At 41.9% G+C, this 24,048-nt stretch overlaps 1 protein-coding gene across 1 annotated transcript in view; it reads right to left on the reverse strand.

The window, feature by feature from the left end:
• The window catches only part of Rbfox1 (RNA binding fox-1 homolog 1), a 137,883-nt gene that overhangs the window by 95,855 nt on the left and 17,980 nt on the right, over positions 1-24,048 (reverse strand). The window contains exons 4-7 of the mRNA XM_051168095.1: positions 20,998-21,051; positions 13,735-13,827; positions 11,906-11,966; positions 2,450-2,503 (exon numbers count right to left, since the gene is read on the reverse strand). Of these exons, the coding sequence (XP_051024052.1) occupies positions 2,450-2,503; positions 11,906-11,966; positions 13,735-13,827; positions 20,998-21,051 (262 nt within the window). The remainder of the gene's footprint in view (positions 1-2,449; positions 2,504-11,905; positions 11,967-13,734; positions 13,828-20,997; positions 21,052-24,048) is intronic.

Consider the following 24,048-nt stretch of genomic DNA (forward strand, 5'->3'; position numbering starts at 1 on the left):
CCAAGTGGCTTTTGTGGTTTGGACTTAACACAGTGGAAAGACCATAGTGCAGAGCCATGCAAGTATAGAATTAATATTTATAAAATATAAAGAACCCATGATATCTACTTACAAAGAACTAAGGCGCCCAAGATTAATCAAAACCCAACATTGTGTGTGTGTGTGTGTGTGTGTGCACATACATGTGTGTGTGTGTGTGTGTGTGTGTGTGTGTGAAATCCTAAAGAAAGGCATATACCCTTTGTATAACTTTGTGTCTTAATTTGGAAAAGTGTCACAGGTATTTAATACATCCGTGTGTGAACTGTACTTAGAACAGTGCCAGCCCACAGAAGAACACTGAGCACACAGTATGGCTCTTCAGCTTCCCTCCTTCTCTATCCTATGACCTCTCTGCTGATGCTGGGCCTTGATGTAGTTCCAGCTAATGGTCTGGTGCTATTGAAGAAATGCAGATTCTTTTGTGCATGCATAGCTAAGTCAGTCTAACACTGTCTTTGTGTTCCTTCCCATCAGCGGGCATGCACCGAGGGACAGAATCCTGGTGAGGGGAGGCAGGGATGACCATTAGGAAGGAAAAAAACTATACAGTGCTCTCAGGTCATGCCCATGTCTGTGCCAACCTCCCCAAGAGCTTCCTGCTTCTTGCTCTGGTGCTTAGGGTCCCGAACACAGGCACACATCACAAGTGCTCACATGGCTAGAGAACCTGCCACTGCCTTGGATCTGTATTTTCATGGCTGTCTCCTCAGGTATGTGAAAAACATATCTTCTCTGAGTTTGCATATCTACAGCACTGGACACGATGTACCCCAGAAATAACAGTAGCCTTCCAGGCTGCATCTTGCTCCTGAACAGATAGCCATTCCCCTAAGCCCAGATATTAATGCCCCAAGTAGACATGCTGAGGACCCACAAGCAAGTCCTATTCCGAGTTAGAAAAGCAATCTGAGGCTGAGAGTGTGCTCAGAGCTCAGCAGGATCAGCTGGCAACATACCTACCTCCACCAGGGCACAAAGGGTGAATATTAGTTTCCTCATTCTTTTTTAACAAACATCCCCTATAGTGCTGATTATGTAGCTAAGGGTTCTCATACTCCTTCCTTATATTCTAATAAACTGCTTTGCACTTGGTGCTGCCATAATCCCCATTTCAGAGATGAAGAAACTGAGGTATAGAAAGGCTTAATGACTTGTCCAGAGTCACATATGTGGCAAACAGGGGAAGAAGCGGTTGAATGTGGGCTGTCTGGTTCATTCCCCAACTTGTTTACTCTCCTGGGTGTCATCTTAGGAGGCAGGGTACACACTATAATAGCTGAGAAGCCTTACAGCCAAGTGTGTCCTCCCCTGTAAGAGTGATCACACCTGCTCCATGTCGTGCAATCCATAGGCACAATCTATGCTCGCACCCGAGGAGGAATCCCAAACACCGTAGAGTTGAAATGCAGATTTCAGCTTGTGGATGGCCCCTCCCCAGCTTTCTCCAAGGTTTCATTTTTAGTTTGGTTCTGTATAAGAGGAGCTAAGTTCGGTTTCTTTCACATCCTTTAGGGGTGATATTTAGTGTCAGAAAAATGGCAGGAGTTGGGCAACAGGAAGCAGTGAACCAAGATTTGCCTCCATCACTGATCTGCTGGGCTCAGTTCAACTGTTTACCACTTATAAATGCCCCAGAAGAAACATGCCAAGAACCCATGAGGAAAGCCTGCTACTAGGTAGGCTACCAGACTTTCAAGACAGCATTGAAGACATCAGGATCAGGGACAGGCTAACCCACCATAGAAAAGCAAGGAATCTTAGCTCTGGAAGGTTCTAACTCCCTCCCCTGATTTGTTTGCTGAGTTGTTTGAGTCAGTGGATTTCCCTACTAAGAGGTAGGTGGTCCTCACTCAGGGAAGAGGGGAGAAGAGAGACATATGCGTGAAGCAAAGAAGTGAGAAGGGAACTGGTTAAGCCAAACTGATCCATGGAGAAAAACCTAAGTTATTTTTCCCTCCTAACTTTCACATAAGCTCTATCCTAGTTTACACGTGGCTAAACTGATTGACCCCACCCTCTGCTTTATTAGGAAAGAGGAAAGCAGCTCTGAAGGAAATGCATAGCTAACAGGGGAATGGGGAGCCACTGCATTAAAATGGGTATGAGCCTCCACCCATCTGTCCAATGTGCTACTGAGCAAAGACCCAGTGCTTTCCTAGGGCAAATCCATGTGAAATGTCGCAGGGAACAGAGCCTCGTGTTTACCTCACAAGGTCACTAGTGTGACTCTCCTTCAGTTACTGAAGAGTTTCAAACACTGTTGGCTTTGCCCAAAGAAATCATTGAGAACCTGTTAGGACATAATCCCTGGTTTGGACTGAGCTGCAAAACCCATGACTTAGGGACAGGCAAAGCACATTTAGAAAAGACCAAGCAAGACTTTTGCGTGCAAAGCAAAGTTCCTTACCTGCATAGAAGTCGGGGCTGTAGACCGCGCCCACAACTGGATTTAATTTCCAGCCTTAAAATAAGCACAGAAGGATTACATCACATTTGAGTCAGGAACTTCTATCCCTTCAGGTAACCACAGTGAAAACTGACTGAAATGGTGCACTTGTTTGCATGTGGAATTTTCAAGGCTGTGTAAATTGAACATGCACAACATTGCTTGCAAACTCTGGAGTCTATGGTTTTGGTTTTCTGCGAATGTAAGTGAATGGAATGAAAAAAAACCACTGACCGGCTACAGGTGAACCGTGTGAAAAGGACAGAACATGTTTGAACCATATCAGTAATCCCACATGCGTTCACTTTTCCCCTTATTTTATATAGCATTGCTAGATAGTCCCTTACGTGGTTTCTTGGGTTGAAGTCACAGATCTTTCAAAGCTTGCATAAACAGAACTGTTTGAGGAAACATACTCTGACGATCAGTTGTTCTGATCATGACCTCTAAGAGAGTAGAGAATTCCAATTCTCTGCTGTGTGCTTTGTGAGTAACAGAGACAATGGTAGCTTATGCCCTAGAGATCTGGCCTGGAATACATTTCAATGCACTCAGGAAGCATAAAAAACCTTAGTCAGTGGGAAATATCTAAGGTAACTTTCAAATCACCTGTCTATGACATTAATTGTATTCTCTAGTTTTCTAAATGTTACCAATGGAAAGAGGCTTTAACTATGAACTCTGGCTTCTTAGAAATCCTCAATCAAGAAGAAAGCATACAAGAATAGCTATAAGCTGAAAGCACATTATGGACCAGTTGGCTGGCTCGTTTTACTTACTTACTTACTTACTTATTGCAATATAAGGAAATAATATATAATATGCCTCAAAGCTTGTGGTTGGCTCTGATCTTCCTAGTTAATCTCTATGGAAATTAGAGCAGCACAGTTGTCTTTGAGACAAGGTGCTTCATAGCCTACCAATCTTATGTAGCCTGGGCTGAACTTGAACTCACTGTGTAACTTAGGATGGCTTTGAACTTCTGATATCCCTGCCTCCTCTGGAGTGATGAGATTACAGGTTTGCGATACCATACCCAGGTAGGTTAAGACATTCTGGAGATTGAATTTAGCGCTTTAGTATGCCAGGTAAACATTTTCCTAAGTGAGCTCATACTAAGGGCCAATTAACAAATATCTTTCAGCACATGAACCCAAGAAACAGAAATGGCTGGTTTTTACACGCTGCTATGGTTTGAATGAGATGTGTTCCTGGTGGGCTTGTGTGTTTGAGCATCTGGTCCCTAGCAGGCGGTGCTGTTTTAAGAGGGTGAATAGCCTTTAGGAAGTTGGACCAAGCTGGAAGCAGGGGTATGCTTGGTCTTGGACCTTGAGGTATATAACACAGCTTCAACATAAAAGCCTGCTTAAGTCATCCTTAGGCCTCAGTGACTGTGCTACATCCCTTACCATCTCTGACTCTTTCCTTTAAACAAGGCTGCTCACTATGAGATGAGTCAGGGAGCTTGAAATCATGGCTCTTGTGCTTACATTGTATGCTGCCTTCACTTCTCCCTTTTCCCTCTCAAACTTGATTCTCATCCTATGCTCCCTTTCAACCAGGGGCACCTCTAATAAACAGATCACTCAAAAATTTCCTCAGTAGTTGCTACCTTATCGTCACATCTTGTGTGCAATCCATTAAAAATACTTCATTAAACATGGGAGAGTGCCTTCCTTCTTTACAAACAAAACAAAGCAATAACAATAATTAAAAACCACCACTGGGGCTGGAGAGATAGCTCAATGCACTGCTTTTGCAGAACAATGAAGCTCCGTGCCCAGCACCCATGTTAGCAGCTTACAATATCCTATAACTGCAGCTCCATGGGCCTATGACACCTTCTTCTGTCCTCTGCAGGTATATATACTCACATGAACTTAACTACACACCCACACTCACACACGTGCAACAAACACACACACACACACACACACACTTAAAAATCATTATCTTTAAAAATTAGAAATAAAAGACCCCATGTATTTTTCCTTCCTCTCCATCCATTCTATTCACAATGGCCAAAGAGTTATGTATGGAACCAACCATCTACTCTGTTCTGCTACCCATAGCTCTGCATCTTCCTTCTAAACTCAGGGTAAGACAAACCCCTGGCCTTAGACTAGGAGACCACTTACTCTAACCAAAACCACTCACTGTGTGCCACTGTCTCCATCTCTCTAAGATATGGGGCATTGATCTTTTTCATCTGAAAACCACCCAGGCCAAGTGAACATGCAGAGGTTTGCTGCCTATGCTTGGAGAACCCTTTCCCAACAATTTCCCAAGTGTCCAGTTACTGTCTGGGTCTCTAATTCCTTTACAAAGCTTAATATTTGGTGCCACTCTCCTGTCTCCTCTTATGGGCACTCAATGATTCCTTTCCCGGTTACATTTTCGGCATGGCTGCCAACTATCTAATTCTATTTTCTCTGTCTTTTCTTTTCCTCCCCTTCCCTCCTTTCTTTCTCTTCTTGTATTCTCTTTCATCCTCCCACATTAGAATTGAGAGTAAATCTGGGCAAGATTGTGAAACATGAGACCCAGCCACATAAAAGCATTTGAAAAATACTAAATATACCATAAACATGGACGTGGCCTTATACTGAAGAAGTAGAAGTCACAAAGGGCTTTTGCGAATGGTCTCATTTCCTTCTGGCTAGGATTTGGTCTCCTTCTACCCTCCAGATGACAAATGTTCTACACACAATGAAGGCCTTGTTCAGGACTGCCATCTTCCAGTGAAGGCAATGAGAACTGCCCTTGAAAGTCACCTCTGTGCAGAATTGCTCAGACTCACAGACCTCAAATGGACTTATGTAAATGTATGCAAATCACACACAAATGGACTTATCCTTTCTGTGGCTCCTTGTAGTACCTGGAAGAGACCCCTGGGATAACCTTGCTGGAAACACAATCCTGCACTGTCAGGAAGACAGACAAAATGATGCCAATTTTAATTTCTGAGACAGTTTATGTATGTCCCCAGGCTTCACAAACTCTGAGATTTTCATCAGGGACATTAAGCCGAACAATGAGGCTTACAAAACAGAGAAAAGCAGATAAGGCCCACCACTCCCAGCCTCCCAGGGCCCCATCCAACAAGGCAATGAAGCAAAGCTCAGGCAGGCAAGTGGAGCCTTACCCCTCTGAGCTGGTCCTGCAGGGAGTTGCATCAAACCAGACTCCCCATCTTCCTGAAATGTAGCTTGTCCAGGGTTATGCACTAGCCTGCTTTAGAAAAATGCTGGGCAAGATCCCTGGTGTACAAGCATTGCTATAGTGAACATAAGAAACTTCAGAAAACAACCTGCATACATTCTAAGCAGGGGCCTCATAGACTAAATAGAGCAGGAAGCAATACCCAAATGACAAAGTAGTTTGTCCCCAGTACACTGGGAACATGACAGTGCTGTCATTTGAGTCACTTGATACTCCTTTCTTTTTTTATTAGTAACATGTATTCATAGGCAACATATAGATTTCACCTAAAGGGTAGCGTTTCTGGTTCTCTTGAAACGTTGGAAGAAATGACAACTTTATGTTTGGAATCCCTTCAGACAGCTTTATTAGAGGTGACCAGAGGCTATGATGTGTAACAGCCCAGACATTAACCATCAGCCAAAGCTCCCTACTGAGGCCGTCTGTTGTTAAACTGGACTGTTCAGTATGTTCAGAGAGAAATCTCTTGCTCTACGCAGTAAACAAACAGAAGATAAACGTCTTAGCCTGACTTTCAGCCAGGCCTGTCATCCTAGACGTTTGGAAGCTGGAGGCAGGAAGATCTCAATTTCAAAGTCTGTAACGATTACAGAGTGAGTTCAAGGCCAGGCTGGGCAACTTAAGGAAGACCGTGTTTCAAAATGAAAAGCAGTAATCAAGCTCAGGATGGAGTTCAGTGGCAGGGATAGATTATAAACAAAAGCAAGCTAGAAGGTATGGGCTGTGAAATGCTGCTTTGAGGGCATGGCACACTTCATGACCCTTGCAATAACCCAGGACCTGCTCAGGGGCCAAAAGTAGGATGGGAGTCATGATGCCCGCCTACACAGGGGAGCTCATGGTAGCCTGAAGAAGTCATTGTCTTCATTGCTGAAGCCACTGTTGAGTTACTCTGGCTCCACTGAGCAGCTCCACACTCCTACTCAAACATATGGCCTTGCTTGTGGCCACAAACAAAACTAAACTGAAAACAAAACAAACAAACAAACAAAGCAAGGAAGTGGGACAGATAGGGGGGGGGACTTGGTAGAAGGGTGGGGTGGGGCTAGGCTAAGAGAGGAAATAAACATGGGTGTCACCAGAATGAATCAAATACATGAATGATACAGTCAAAGAATAAACAAATTCTAAAAAGGAAACAGACAAACAAATACCCCCAATGAATGGAAGAAAAAAAAAACAAAACAAAACAAAAAAAAACCCGAGACTGAGTTTCTGAGATTCTGCTTTCTCTTTTGTTTCTGTGGACCCAGCACGGTTTAGCATCTGAGTCTTTGATGACCACTTGAGATTGAGGCTTTTCTGCAACTAAATACTGCTGATGCACAAGCAAGCAGTCAAACGAGGGCACTGTCTCTGCCTTGCACCAGGGTGGCACTTTCCTTTCTCGGAAGATTCCAGTCACCTGAGGTGTTGGTTCCAATGTATGTCTAGCTCGGACCACACAGAACCGTGTCAGGGAAACTTGAATAGCTTGGACGCGTGTCAGTGGTCGCTGGCACAGCTCGTACTGGAAGCAAGAACTGCATATCTCCATGGTCTTGGGTCTTTTGGCCCAATTTGAGCTTTGGAAAAAGTTCTTAGGAAACAAAACTCCTATCTAACAGGTGCACTTTGCCAAGTTTCAAGAAATCCCTCCAAATCCAGTTCTCAGTTTGTTATCCAATGAATACAGGGCTTCCCTCTCCCCCCTCCCATGCCCCCTCTAGCCACAAACATGCTTCTGAGAGAAACAGAGAAATAGAAAAATCGAATTCCCTCTTTTGAGGAGCGTTCCGACAGGTGGAATTTGCAAAATTTCTCTATCTCCTTCTTTGTCCCCTATCATGTGCATAGGTCATGACACCATGGGAATAGCTCCTGTAGCTTCCACACAGGTATTAGCCACAGTCCTCTGCTGCAGACCGTCCTGCCACATGGCTTTCATTGCACTAAGACCAGTCTGAGACATCATGGAGACCCTGGAGCAGTTGAAATCTCAGGAAACATACGAGTTAAGGAGCTCAGAAACACAGTATTGACAACTAAATTCAAAGTCTGACAATTTAGAATTTTTGGAGAAAGTATTATTTCTATGGTTTATAAGTCAATCAACTAAGGAGTGAACCTCAAAATGGTAACTTTCTTATTCCAAAATGGCTGCATAGGTATTGACATCTTCTCAGTGATGGTTTTAATATGAAATGTTCCCCATAGGTTTGTGTATCTAGGGTGCACTTACCAGCTGATGAGGTTGGGAAGTGACTAGATTAGACACAGATAATGTGCTAAAACTCTGGATGGATTCGTTACATGGTGGCATTTGATGGAGGAGGGGAAAGGTGGAAGATGCAGGATCTTTAGCAGGTGACCTCAAGTAGTGTGCCTTTGAACATTATTTGTGGTTCATGGGTCCATCTCAGCTTCCTGTTTGCCATAAGGAGAATGGACTCTGCCACATACCCAGCCACTGTGATGCTCTCCACTGCAGAGGCAGGGACCCTTCAATATTCTCAGCTAAAATGGACCTTTCCTTTTTATGCCAGGCATTTATCACATAACGCAAAGCTTCATTAATATATTCTCTCCGAAACCAATACCCTCTTAAAGATTTTGAGGGCCTTTTCCAAATCTTATCCGATTGTAATTTGTAGAAAATTCTAGTTCATATGCAAAAGAAAAGGCTCCATTAACTACTTTATTTTCTCTGTTTCAGCCTCTTTGAAATAAGGTTGATGGTACTGTCTTTAAGGGCTTCATTCTGCTGCACAGTCTTCGAAACGTCTGCTTTAAAACATTACACATACGGTTACAGAGATACCCGCTCTTTCGAATGGGCTTTGAACTGTGCTTAAAATTCCCATGTGAGTTGGTTTACATTCCTTGGATATGAAATTGATCAGGAAACTCTGGTGCCCCGTATTTGACTACCTCCCCTTGGTGGGGAGGCCTGGTGGCACTCAGAGAAAGGATAAGCAGGCTACCAGCATGAGACTTGTTAGGTTGTAACCATATGGTGGGGGAGGAGGTCCCTTTCTGTCATAGACCTAGGGGAGGGGAATAAGGTGAAAACAGGAGGGAGGGAGGAATGGGAAGATACAAGTGAGGGGATAACAGTTGAGATGTAATCTGGATAATTTAATTTAAAAAAGGGCTCTTCCTTCAAAATACATTACATGGCTTATAGAATTACATTTGATTTCTTTGTTTTACATTTCTAGATATGTATGTACAATGCACATGTGAATATGTGTGTGTTTGCACATATGTGAATATGTAAGTGTATGTGTTAAGTTATATATATACATGGAGGCCAGAGGGTGATGCCACTGTGATCCTGTCTGCCTTCATTTGTCTTCACTTTATTTACTACGGAAGGGCTTTCACCAAATTCAGACCTGCATGATTCATGTAGTTAGCTAACTAGCTTGCTCCAAGAATCCCCCATCTTCCCGTATCTCAAACGTGGACCCCGCACCTAGCCTCATTCACAAGGACGTCACCCATTGAGCCATCCCCCAGTCTACTTTTTGTTTGTTAGTTTTCTGTTTTACTCTACACACTTTAATATCTTTACCGGGCATGCAAGCACACCTACAATTGTGCAACACACACACACACACACACACATGCTATGCTATGAATTTTTGAGTGTACAATATCTGGGTGGATGCCAGTCTGAACGCCTGCCAGTTGCAGAGAGCTATGAATTTTAACCAAGTTGAAAAATCCTCATAAACATGTAATTCAGAGATGTTGGGCACTCAGAGAACTACTTGTACAGTACAAGGGCGTGTCCTCGGTTGCTGAGGCTGGGAAAACTGGACAGTACAATAAACTGTTCCTCTGTTCTTCCCATGTTACATTAAGGGGATACACCCACTTAACAGCATTACTTTCAAAGGGGAGAACACACTAACATAGTCAAATTGGCTGCCACCAGCAGAAACAATAAAAGAAAAACTCTTCAGCGCTAATGTGTTTGTAATAGTACAAAAACAAAAACAAAAATAACGAACTGTCAGTGAACATGAAAGATCTGAATCAACTTGTGGAGTGCTATATAGCGGTGAGAAATAAATGATTCCATCTGTATGGATTTGTGTCTACAGCAGTCTAATTTGATTCATCAGTGCTGATTAAAAGCTATGCATACCACAGTGCTGTTCATGTTAGGAACATGTAGATCACACTGCGAATACTACCCACACAGAGCTATGTCTCTATGTATGTCTATGCCTCGAGATGCAAAATTGATTATAGATAGCAGCCTGTAACAGTGACTTCTTCTAAAGAGAAGGAGGGAGAGAGAAAGCCTGGCTGGCAAGAGTGCTAGCCAAAACATTTTTCACTTTGCTTCCTCCGATTTCTGCCTTAAAATAAGTATGCTTCATGTGAAATTAAAACTTTAAAAATAGAAATTTCATACACTTTCTGGTTGTCTGTAATAAAGTTACATTATTTTTAAAACCTCGAAGCCAAAGAAAAATGCTTCGTGAATTGATGTTCAACACGGCATCCCTGTTTTGGTAAAATAACTGCCCCAGCTGGGATCAGAGGGTAGACACTAGTTTCGTTATCCAGGTTTTCTTTTTCTTTTCTTTTTTTCTCATTACAATCCCACGATTACCTTTATACTGCTCATTTTAATGGCCATACTGTTCTATCAAGTTCTTATACTTTAACTTACTGGCTCATTTCTATTTACTTATTATTTATGTATTTATTTATTTAAAGTGTATGTATGTATGTGACTGTTGTGTGTGTCCATTTACACATGTTAGGAGCCCTGAAGTGAACCTTGAGTGTTAGTTGACAGTTCTCTGGCCTTTTTCTTTCTGAGACAAGGTTTCTCATTGAACCTACAGTTAAGCTAATAGCCAGGTAGCTGCAGTGATCCTCCTGCCTCCGCTCTCCGTAGAGCTGCCCTTACAAGCAGGTGTCTAGTCACACTTGGCTTGCAATTGGGTGTTGGGATCTAAGCTCGGCTCTGCTACCTGCTAAGTCATCTTTCTTCCTAATTAACGTAAATCAGAAATCTCCCTTCTTACACTGTATGTTGAGAAGGAGGAATGAATCCAACCACGGGAAACCTATTTAATAAATATGTTCATATAAATGTGAGGCACAGTTTTCTGGTGACAGTGGGAATTGAACCCAGAGCCTCACGCATGCTAGCCAAGCACCCTACCACGGAGCTACATCCACAGCTGCATGTCAGTTCTTTTTAATAATAAGCCCTGGTGAATATTCCTGGCAACCACAGAAATTCTTTGTGCTAACCGGGTCTGCCGTACACATCCATAGCCTTGGCTGGCCCCAGGGCACTCAGGGATACCGGCTTGGGAAAGAACAACGCATTTACACAGCCACTTTCCCATGGAGCTCAGCCACCGGCTTCCTCAAAACACCTTAACCTCCGACAAATATGAAATCCCCAACCAAATTCTGTAACTACACTTCCAAGAGTGACAAACTCTTCAGAAGATATGGATTTAAGAAACAAACAAACAAACAAGACTTTTATTCGCTCCTCACTTCCTAGAGTTACAAGAAATTATGTGATGCAAGTCATGGCTGTTGTCAGGCCTGGGGGAGAGTTTCTCTAGAGAGATGGGATGGCTGAATTTGAAAACCGTATTGGTTTGGCTGTGGAAATCATCTCTGAGGTAGTTCACTGTAGCCGGTCAGCAATGAAACAGTAGCCATGTGGGGCCAGTGTGGCAAATGTTGCACACGAACTGACAGCAGCTGTGGTTGCCTGGCCAAGAAGACCTGCACAGGTAAAACAAATCCAGGCATAGATTGGAGGGAGGCTCCTCAGGCCCTGTCCCTGGTGGAGGAGCTGTTGGCAGTCTGTGGCTGCTGGGCCTGGGAAGGTCACTTTTCTTTAGGAATTTGACCACTGATAGGTTCTTCAAGACCACGGTGGATCATCCTATGCAACACTAACTGGAATCAGTTTGTTCAAGAAATGATAAATGAATAAATAAATAAAAATAAGAAAGAAAGAAAGAAAGAAAGACAGATATGAAGTAGGGTGGGAGATAAGATGGGGATTCTTTGGGAAAAAATGGATGGGGGGCAGTTAGAGTGCATATGATTAAAAAATATAGTGTACACATGTATAAAAATGTTCAAAGAGTAAAACAAAAAAGGAAAGAGACTCCCTGATTAAAGAGCTTTGTGGTCTGGTGAAAGGCAGTGTCTACTTACCATTGGTGTATGGGTTCACAGTCTTTTTGTTAGTCATGACACGTGCTGTTGCGTTATTCACCTACACACATAGAAAACTCCAGTGAGTTCGATGCCAAGGCCAGCCCATGATCCAATTAGTTGCATGCATTATGGCAGTGATTATTTATTAAAATCAAAAACCGAAAACCAAAAACTTAAGCAAAACTAAAATGCATTTTAATTTACAAATGACAATAGGTGCACAACCCCCCCCCAAAAAACCATACATTTTTATAATTACATTTACTCCATAACCAATTTAACTTACGAATCATTTCAATAAAGCAATGTCATCTCATTTAAAAGTTTAATAAAGAGACAGTAAAAGCAAATTAAAAGATACTGCATAATTGAAGATTTAAAAGCATGCGTGTGCTCCATGGTAACACAGAAACAAGAGATAGGTTTTTTAAACAGAAAGTAAAGTTAATGTGGAAGGAGGCATGCAGTGGAGAAGAGGGAGAAGACAAAGTACAGGGGACATAAATGTCAAAGAAAGGGACAGACAGGTTTAAGCCGTGTGCAACACTTGGGGAGGGGAACCACTGGGAAGCAACATCTAGCATTCAACACTTGGAACAAGAGCCTCTTACATCGCAAGAATTAACGAGTCATTCAAGCTTTAGAGTCACAGCTAACGAAAGGATAAAGGAGAGGGTGCATTGTGTAACACAATATGGAGTTAACGATCTGAGTAAGATGTGCTCTGGTCATAACTCAGTCCAGTCAGAGCCTCCCAGGCTAGCTTAGAACGTACACTCAATTACAGGCGTACCAAAGACCCAAAAAAATAGAGCATCAAGAAAACTTAATACAACAAGTCAAAAAAATTCACGTGGTAGAGAGATATGTATAGAGATATATCAGCACTAAATACGTGAAGCGGCAGATGGACTTCGTCACTTACCATTCACCACCATCGCCAGCATGGGTTTGTATACAGTTACCATGGTTACTGAGAGTTTGGTGAGGGGCCTAAGCGTTACCGTCGAGGGGGGGAAAATAAAAAGGCAAAATATGCGACATCTTACTCCAAAGACTGAAGCATTTTTAATTGGTAATTTTTTTTTTCGTTTTAAGATTTAACATATATGACCCTTTGGTTGTGTTGAAGAGGAACCCAGTGGCACAAAGGGTAGGTTACTAAATGTCAGAATGTGAGGTCTCCATTTCCAATCAAGGGGCCATGTGCTGAAATGGGAAATCCTGATTGCTTATTCAATGTCTAATCAGAAGAATGCAAAAAATTCAAGCTGGCTTTTCTTTCTAAGTGAGAGATTTAATAACAAGTGCCTCGCTCTCTCTCTCTCTTTTATCTGTATTAAGATATTGAAGATTATCGCCTTTGAAATTTGGTCTAATTTGCAAACCACTGTGGATCCCTCTTCAACCCTAAGTGGACTGAAAAAGAAACAAAACAAAACAAAGCTATATTTGGTTTTGTTTGAATACTGTGTCCTCTTTGGATCCTACGGCACCCGTTCATAAAACATGGAAAATAAACTAAAACAAACAAACAAAAACCTTTCATATTAACCTTCCTTTCATTTCTCTCTTTGCCGTCTACTCTCAAGCAGTAATATAAAGAATAATGTAAAGTAAAGTTTAACAAAAAAGTAAAGCCAGTTTTCCTTTTTATATATAAATATATATATATATATATATAAATATATATAAATAATGAGAAGGGAGTAGGGTCACACACGAGACACCAATGATGCACCTGGAAGGACGAATGAGCGTGAAGCAGACATTTATAAATAAAAAAAAAAAAAAAAGAGGAAAAGGAAAATATTTTGGACATGCACCTCGATTTTACGGCCCTCTACCACGGTACCGTGCAATTTCTCCCTCGCCCTGTCCGCATCCGCACTATTTTCGAAAGTTACGAAACCAAATCCCTGCATGCAGGAGGGAGAAGGAGAACAACATGCAGATTATTATTTCAGTCAACGACCACTTGGCAGAGTTCTCTCGCTTTTATTGCTATTTCTTGTCCTGGTTTCAGTTCTGTAACATGCAAATTAGAGAAATTATAAAAAAAAAAAAAACACTACGATGTGCAGTCATTAAGCAACAAATGTGAACGAGATCTTTTTTTGTTTTTCTCCCTGTCACCCGTTAGCTGGAACCCCTAAAGAATTAAAGATGGCTATGAAAACAAAAACCAAACCAACAAACGAAAGATACCTTTCTAAACACCGCTATGGAAGAAAAGAAATCAACCAAAAAGAAAATGAGATAAAAATAAATGTACAGTGTCTTCACAGAGAATAAATTAAATAACAAGGAAAAAGAAAGGGAACCAGTTTCTTGACATGCAAATTAAAACAAAACAACAACGACAACAAAAAAGAAAGTGTGCACAGAATTCAACAGTGAATGCTCAAGTCCTGTCACATTGCCTACGGAATCATGCTGCGTGGATTTAAGAACAGTTCTTCTTCATGCAATTTTAGGGTTATTCAATTCTGTCAACTGTACAGCCTTTGCTTCTCAAAAATAAAAGTAACAAGCCTAAAAAAAAAAAAAAAGGAAAGACCTTTTTTTTTTTTTAAATAATAAATCTTGATCTTGTGATTCTAATGAACAAAACAAAAAAATCACATGAAATGAACAGAAATAAACTTTTGTTGGTTAATAATATAGATAAGCAAGTACAATTCTACATTTGTTTTTTTTCCCTTCCCCTTCCCCCAAATAATAAAAGACATTGAAATTTGACCTTTTACATCATTTTATCAAACAGAAAACACAGTTCTAAGGCACTACACTGGCAGTCATTTGCTATATCAACAGTAGCAAAGTTAAGACATTTTCCGGATAGGGGTAATTTGTACAGAGTTGACCCCTTCTTTGAGTGATAAATGCCAAATATACCATTTGTTTCTTCACAAGTACAGGTTTTGCTTTTAATATTTCAGCTTCTAATACCAACCCCACTAATTTATATTGTCAAAATGCACCTTTATTTTTCACTGGCACTGTTTCTATGATGAGTATAGAGAATCTGACCTATTACTTGTAAAATCCTCAAACACTGATTTTACATTTTGTTTAGAAATACATACACCAACCTTTGAAATAATATGGGTACATTGGGTCCACACAACCACCACATTGGTGTAAGTTGGGAGCAATTTTGCACTGTGTGGGCAACTACCAATTTGCACGGAATAAACCTGACACACAGTGAAGACACCTGCTCCATCCTCATGGATGGCATTCAGTTTTACAAATCAAATGTGCAATAATTATACATGCAGAATGTGAGTTGCCATCTGTTATAGCCCTGTGTCCTATAGTTGGTACCTATGATGACCTCATAATTGAGGACTATTCGGAGAAGTGTTGCTGGGCTCAGTAGCTAGGAGACACTGTAAAACTGGCTTGTCTGTGGAGGAAATGAGTTGTGCATGTGTTCAGGTGCCAGGAGATGGATGTGTCTGAGTACCAGACACAGAAAAGGATCAGATGTAGTGACTGTGGCTGAATGCCTTCTCGTTGCTTTTCCCAGAGTGAAAACTCCTAAGTAGGACATGCCTGAGTGGTCTAAATAATAGACAGTGACATATTCCGTAAAAGTGTCGCACGTGACGTGCTGCCTACCTAATCTGGGTGCACAGAACTACTTGCTAATAGTATTCTAGTTTTGGTAAGAGAGGAACAAAGTTTTCTTTAATGGCAAAGGACAGAATGTGAGGGGACCGGCTGCTGTATCTGACAACTCTGTCTCCTGGCTTGTTGTCCACAAATTCAGCTGCACATCAGAAAGGAAGAGAAAGAAGCACGCTCATGGTTTGATTCCTGGGCATCATGTTGGTTTGCGTGTCAGGAAGCCTGAGTGGAGACCAAGCATCCTTTTGCCTCACAAACTCACCGACATGATCCCATGGCTGGGTTTTCATGCTCTCTCTCTTTATTACACACCCACAGAAACAAGGCTTTATGTGTTGGAATAGGTAGAAAGTTATACTGCTTTAGAAAATGACACCAGCAGGGCAGGATGAATTATGGCTCTCTTCTTTTGTGCATAGATGTGAAGGACACAGCTAAGATCATGTGCCCAAGATGTCTCAGCCACCTTCTTTCTCCCTGTGGGCCTGAGTTTACCAGCATCCAAGGCTTAGGAATCAGTAAGACAAATAAAGAATGTATAGCCTCACTTCAGGCAAGAAAAGGCAATCTATATTTGCTGCTTCGTGGATGGAGGAAAGGATGTTGTCATTTCTCTTGGGGTCAGAAGTCTCTCTCTTACTGAAGCACCACAAAGAACATAGAGGGAAACATTGTCCTAGGAAACTCCTAAAGTTTCCACTTGAACCCAAGGCAAAGCCACTGGCCTAATGCACATCATGCAGGCTAAGAAGACCTGAAAATGGAGCCATTACAGAGAATGGGCAGAGATCAAGAAAGGAAAGATCCATGGGTAGCCCTCACTCCAAGGTGCCGAATGACTCGTAAAGACTTGTTGAATGACATGTTGAGACCTGTGAAGGTTAGGGTCAAAGCAGAGCTTGTCCTTGAAATGGTCCTCTGAACATCCAGCAGGCTTGGAAAATTCCACCTTCCATCCAGAGCAGAAATGATATGTTTTTTGGGGGGCACCAGAAAATGATTAGAACTCCCATATGGAAATTGCCATCTGGACTAAAGAAATGGTCACCTGCCCATCTCAGTTGTCAGGTGTTTTATCTCTAAAGCCCTGAGTCCTGATGCTTCTGACAGTGAGAGATGAGATGCTGTGGCAGTTTCTATTGGCCTATCCTGTGGTCAAGATTTAAAGGAAACAGTATCTTGTCATTCTTTTTGTGTGTGTGTGTGTCCTTTTTTAAAAAAAATTTTATTAATTTATTCTTGTTACATCCCAATGGTTATCCCAACCCTTGTATCCTCCCATTCTTCTCTCCCTCCCATTTTCCCCTTATTCCCCTCCCCTATGACTGTTCCTGAGGGGGACTTCCTCCCTCTGTATATGCTCATAGGGTATCAAGTCTCTTCTTGGTAACCTGCTGTCCTTCCTCTGAGTGCCACCAGGTCTCCTCATCCAGGGGACATGGTCAAATGTGAGGCACACGAACTCTGGTGCCTCATATCTTGCCATTCTTAAAAATATGATTATTTTTCTCTGTCTTGGAATGGATAGGGGCAAAATGGAATGTTGCTGTGGAAAAATGAAGAGTGTAAGAAGACAGGCCTTGAAGAGAGGGGCAGTACAGTGCGGTCAACCCAATACCTGGGACACTGGGTCTATCTAAGCGCAAGGTCTGTCTAAGTGACTCAGGGAGACCCTTGTGTCCAAACAAAAATAATAGGGGTCTTGGTGTGTGGTTTGATGACAGAATGCTTGTCTAGAATGTATTAAGCTTAATTGCTAGTACTGCATAATTTAAAAAGAACACTAAAGGAAAGGAAGGAATGAGGGGATAGAAGATGGGAAAAGGGAATGAAAGATAAAGGACGTAAGGAAATGAAGAAAGGGCAGAAAGGGGAAAGAAGGAGGGATGAAGGGAAGGAGGGAAGAAAGAAAGGAGGCAGAGTTCAGCTTGTGGTCAGATGCCCTCCCACTGAGAGACGTGCCTTCTCAGGTTCTGTTTGGATGGGTGGTCAGAGCTGGGAGAAGAGGGCATCCTGGAGGAAGGGTTTGTGCTGGCCGATGGACATAAGGAACAGGCCAGGTGACCTAACATAGAGCCCTAGAGAGCAACTTGATGACCTCAACGCCTTCCAGAGAATTATAAATTCTCACTATTTTGTATCCTACTCACTTTTCCTTTCTGATAATGATTCTTCAAGTGGTAGATTGTCTTCGGGGGCACTCATGTGGATAGTCTGTTCTTTCGGGGTTTGGTTGGTTGGTTGGTTGGGGTTTTTGTTGTTGTTGTTGCTGTTGTTTATTTGTTTGCTTTATCCTAAATCAAGATTCTAAAGCTCCCTGGAAGGAGGAATTCACACATTCTATTACAAATGAAAATTCAATTCTTCCAGTCTCCAATGCGGAGAAATCATGTGTAGAGCAAGGGAGACGTTGAGGGAGCCATATAAATTAATATCCCTCATGACTAAGAGCCTCACATTTGCGGTCTTTCCCATTAGTTTTGCATAATAGCCTTTCTTTGTGAGATATCTTCATTTCCCTCCTGCCCTTCCTTCCTTCTTTTCCTTCTTCCTTCCTCCTCGGCTTGGCTCCTCCTCTTGAGAAGCCTCCCTACCTCCCACCACATGCTTAGAGTTTCAGCTGCCCCTGGTTATGGCAGTTGCTGAAGGAAAGCCAAGGTCTAGGAATATGTCTGTCTTGCTCAAGAATAATTTACTTGAAGAGGAACTGGTCCATAGATACATACGGACCATACATATACACACAATAAAAGACCAAATTGCACATTCCTTAGGTATAATGGAGAATATCTACATCTGACTTATTCCAGAAAACAAAGCATTTTAGAAGCAAAGGAATGATTTTTATACCTTTTAAGAGAATAACTGAATTGTGTAATTCATTACCCCATGCATGTTCTGATGATCAAGTGCGTCATTCCTTTTGAAGTTGTTCCTTTCCTCTAGTGTCCATTTATATAGAAAATATTCAGGCTCTGTGTTTCTAAAGCACTTTACAGATACTGCTTGTGGATGCGCACACACACATAAGTGTAGGGTCATTGTCACTCAGCTTTGAGTTTTCTGTCTCAAGGAGTGCCCTGTGGATAATAAGGGACCAAGAGGAGAGTTTCTGGCCCTTTGGAGTTATGGTTGCCTGGCCAGGAGAGGCAGGAAGCAATGGAAATGAGATCCTAACAATGATTCTGTTTCTTGAGGGCTGAGGTGGAAATGCTCGTCTAAATGAGGCCCTTGCCTATGAGGGATGCCAAATGTGACAGCTATCCCTGTGTAAGTTATTGCCCCAGGCAGCATTCCCAGGGGCATTTCTGTGACATGACATCACCCAGGACCCACACCTTCAAGGCAGAAAGTGAACGCTCCTACCCAGAGAGACACAAAGGCCATTCTGGATGTCACCTAACCTAAAAGAGGGGGAAAAAAGGAAAGAAAAACAAAACAACCCAGCAAAGTGTAGGCTGCAGATGCTGAAAATGGAAAGGCTTTTTTTTCTCCTGAAGCCACCAGGGACAGGCTAATCAAGGAGATGATGGAAAAAAAATCCTAAGAATAGCACCACTATTGTACTTTGAAAACCGCCAACAATACCACAGTGTTGTCCCCACACATCTCTCAGAAAGGGACATCTTCAACTGACAAAAATCTTACTAAACAAAATATAAATTAGGCAGGAATTAAAAAAAAAAACCGCCACAGCAACCAGGAAGGAAAAAACACCCACAAGGCAATGGTATAATAAAGACCATCAGAACAAGAGAGACTTGGAATGTGTTGGACTTCATCTTCACCAGTTTTCCCAGGAATCCACCAAGCCCACACATGAAGGTTTAGCCTTGAGTATATCTTTCGCTTAGTTCGCCTTGCTCTGCAAGTATTAAAATGCTCATTTCAATGGTCCGCATCAAGAAACGGCTAACCTCTTTCCCTTACCCCAGCTCAGAGATCAGACCACAAGAATGGAAAATAGCTCTAAAGTTGACAAAGAATGACAAGGTGCCTGAATGTGCAGAATTGCAGACTTACAAGTCTGGATCGACTTTGTATGTGGCAACGCGAGTCCTCAAGCTTTATTTCTTCAGTTTGATCAACACTGTCTTACTCAGTCAATGTTAAGTCTACTTAGGATGGAGTGGGCAGAGGGCAGATGATGTAAGGAATATAAATCGTAAGGTTTGCTTTATAGTGTAGTATGGTGCCATGTGACACACTACAAAACCAGTGATGCTTAGGGTCCTTCATGGATGCCTACTTGTTCTGAGTTGCCTGTAGAAGAGGCATTATTAAATCTAACCAGCATCTAGCTATATCTGAGGAAAATGTTCCCAATGTCTACATTCAGAGACTAAGGATGGGAGGGAGATGGGAGACGATTGACTACAGGTGTGATAGCATCTGGGCATCTGGTTCCTAGGACCACTCTGCCTATCCTCATGCAACATCCTTCTCTGTAACTACACAGCAAATGCTGGAACTTCTTATGCAATCATTTTCTATGTGGGGTGTTTGCATAAGGCTATTGAATCTCCTCAGGGTACATAAAGATAAAAAAGAAGGTCTTACGACAACAACAGAGACAGTGATGAAATAATTGTGGGCAAAGCTATTCTATATTCAGGTGAGGACTTGACCTTTGGGAAAAAGAGAAACACCATGTTTTCATTCTTAGGACAAGCTCAGGAGGTGTGGATTGCTGAGACAGCTTCTGGGTTTTTGATTCAGTAGGTCTGGTCTGGAGATGGAGAGTGAATGTCTTTAATAAGCTCCTGGATGCTGCTGATGCTGTGGATTTGGGACCACACATAGCCATGGGTAGAGCACACACAGCGGATGTCTTAAATGTTTACATGTCCTGTGTAGGTACTGGAATGTTCTCCTAGAGCCTTCTGTGAATATTTGTCAGCTCTGGGGAAAAGGGGGTTTAAACTTTGGTTTCCTAGTAAGAAAACAAACTAGAAGCAATAGCACAGTACAAAATGAAGATCTGTGACATATTAAGGAATGAAATTATGTTCAAAGATTGGTGTATATGAGATTTTTTCTCCTCTGCAACCCAGGAAAAGAACTGCACTTTATTAATACAGAGTAATCACATATTTACCTGCTCATGAGACTATCAACTCACTTTTTAATATAAAGAACATAATTATCACTGAAAAACAAAAAATGTAGCAACATCATTATTTTTTAGGCATGGGTAATTTTCTGTGGAAACTTATGATATGTAATTACATATATACATATTTAAACCAGCAATTAAAAATTACCCCATATACATTTTAAATGGAACCCAATACATTTCCCAATATTTTGGAAATGGGAGGCAGTCTCTAAAGAGATTCCCACTAAAGTGCGTTTCGCAGGGCGCCGACTCAAGCAGTGCAGTTATTTCCCCGTGTCCCTAACAGACATGTCACAACGAGCTAAGACATTCCAAACTGAATCAAGTTGCTTACCTTTGAACCTCGCTCATTAAAAATAATTTCAACATCTAATATTTTACCAAATTGCTGCAAAGAAACAGAAATATCTCATGAGCAAAAAGAGAAATTAGATAAATTATACAATATACACCAATAATTAGTCCTCAAGTCAGAGAGCTTTCCTTTAGTTCAGAGCATGCATTTTATTTTGTTCTATTACTAAGTAACATGCTTACAATGAGAAAATGCTAGAAAGGTTGGTGTATTCATTATCTTCTGATTACAGCTTTGTCTACCAGGTAAGGTGCCCTGTCAGGGCTCAGGACAAAATGCTAACCAAGAGGTTAATCCTATGTTACTCATGTGCGTGTGTGTGTCTCCAGTCCCTGGAAACTTCAGATTTTATAGAATAAGTAAGCCCCTCATAATATTTAGGTCATAAGATAAGATACTTGCTATTTATCTAAAAGTCAAATCTGATTATTGTGCATTGTGTGTATATGTGTGTGTGTGTGTTTTCCAAGGCACTGAGCTGCAGAGGTTAAAAAATGGCTAGTCATTCCCTATACAACATTTCCACCAGCCAGTGGGATAAACACCCCAGGGGAGCTGAGATTTTGATAATAAAATACCCAACTAGAATATGATGAAGGTTTTAGCTCTGAGCTCACAGCAAAACCAGGAGTAACCAGACCATGAGGGGAAGTGGAAACACAAAAGTTGTACCATCATCCAGACAGCCGCAGAGCCAGCATGGGCCTCCCCCACATCCCACACATCTTAAACAATATTCTTAAACAAACACATCCCACACCCCTAGCATAGGCTGGCTCTATTAAAACTGCCAGAAATAACATTTTCAGTTACCAAATAGCCAGACGGGCAAATAAAATGCAATTGACCATTGGCACACGGAAACTTCAGATTTTTAAAAAACGATTTATTTATTTATGATGTATACAGTATTCTGCATGCATGTACACTTGCAGGTCAGAAGAAGGCACCAGATCTCATTACAGATGGTTGTGAGCCACCATGTGGTTGGTGGGAATGGAACTCAGGGCCTTTAGGAAGAGCAGTCAGTGATCTTAACCTCTGAGCCATTGCTCAAGCCCCTGGAAACTTCAGATTTTATAGAATAACTAAGCCCCCCTTAACAGTTAGGTCATAAGATAAGATACTTGCTGTTTATCTAAAATTCAAATCTGATTATTGTGGTGTGTGTGTGTGTGTGTGTGTGTGTGTGTGTGTGTGTGTGTGTGTGTGTGTGTGAAAATGTGACATTTGGCAGTCTTGGTGAATACTGCCCATTAACAATTCCTGACTGGGACTTCTTTGAAAGTGTGAACATCTGACAATTCAGAATCCTTCTCTCTATTTTAAGGTTCTTATGTTTCCTAGATGTCATAGAAAATGGTGTAAGTCTCTCTAACATATAGTTTGTTCCCCATAATCCTGGTGAAAGGGGTTATCTCAAAGCAGGCAATCTGGCCCAGGGAAGAATCAGATGGGAATTTAGCCTCAGTGCAGATGAAAGGGCAAACACTCATCTTAATGACTGAACAAAGAAACAAAAGCCTCTGGACTGCATCCCGGTGCAGGCTTTGTTTCCACCGGTGCTTTCCTGTCATCCCTGGCCTGCCTGTGTAATCTGCACAGCCACTGCAGTCTTGCCTCCCTAGGCCAGTCTGTGTTGCTCTCTCTCCCCTGCATGGGAGTGGCAAGCATTGCGCTATAGCAAAGCATAGCAGGGTTTGGATGAAGGCGAGGCAGGACCAAAATGGGACAAAGAATAGTAATTCTAAGAAGCTGGCTATTTCCTCTGACCAACGCACCCAGGTTGGTAAATTACAAGAAATTTGAAGACTCAATGGCAAAAGGTCCGTGCTAGTAGTCAAGAAATAATTATTCTTTAAATTTTTGAGATTTCTTTTTCTTCCTTCCTTCCTCCCTTCCTTCCTTCCTTTCTTCCGTGTGTGTGTGTGTGTGTGTGTGTGTGTGTGTGTGTGTGTGTGTGTGTGTGTGTGTTTACATGTATCAAGGCACGTAATTGGAGATCAGAGGACTGGGCATTGAACTCAGTGCGTCAAGCTTGTTGTCAGCAAGCACCTTATCATCTGAATCATCTTGCCAGCCCTTTAGAAAAAAATTTGTGCCAATGTTTAGGGCTGAGAAAAAATAAACTCACTAGAAACAGACAAAGAAAACTTTCCAATGTGACAAATGAAAAATTGGCCATTCTGAGGTGAACCAAGTTCCATAGTAAAGAATCCTCCGCTGTGTGAACACTTCAAAAGAACAACTGCGGGCAGAAGATCCCATTCCTGCAGATGCTTTTATATTTATTTCAGGCATCAGAGCCTAGAAGCACATTTATTTATGGAAAGAGAAGGCTGAAAAAGACATCTTCCAACACCATGAAGCAAATGTCACCCATGGAACGCTCCTTAAGCAGTCTACACAAAACATTTCCCTTAAAATAAGAACTGGATGAGACGAACCGATCAGAAAGCCATCTTAGCATGTGTCATCCCCTAAATGAAACAATGACACCATATGCCCTGGAATGATCTCCAATGTTTGCTTCCTTGGCAGGTGGCACTGGGTGGATGGTTCTGGAAGGCAGTGAAACGAGCCATAAGAAGAATGCTGAAGCAAGCCCATTTTCTGAGACAGTTGTGCGCTATATTTATAGTATCAACGGTTTAATTGAGAAGTTTGGTGCTAATGATGCCAACACAGCTGGCACATCTTCCATTTAAACAGACATGACTCGTTTGCAGACATAACTAGCATTTGTTTGCTCAACGACAACGTTCGGGAGTGTTCAGAGCACCTCGGACCCATGTGAGGTGTTTCAGTGGCTGCATCAAGACCACAGTGCAGAAGCCTACAGAGATGTGCTCGAGCAAATATGTTCTGAGCAGCCTTAGACATCCTGAGATCAAATACTATCACACACACACACACAGACACACACACACACACACACACACACACATACACACACACACACCCTGCGAAGGATGTCCATTAGCTACAGTAAAGGATCCCTCAGTGTCTGTGCTTAGAGGTGAAAAAGAT

This window comes from Acomys russatus, chromosome 25 (assembly GCF_903995435.1).
Source record: "Acomys russatus chromosome 25, mAcoRus1.1, whole genome shotgun sequence".
Lineage (NCBI taxonomy): Eukaryota > Metazoa > Chordata > Mammalia > Rodentia > Muridae > Acomys > Acomys russatus.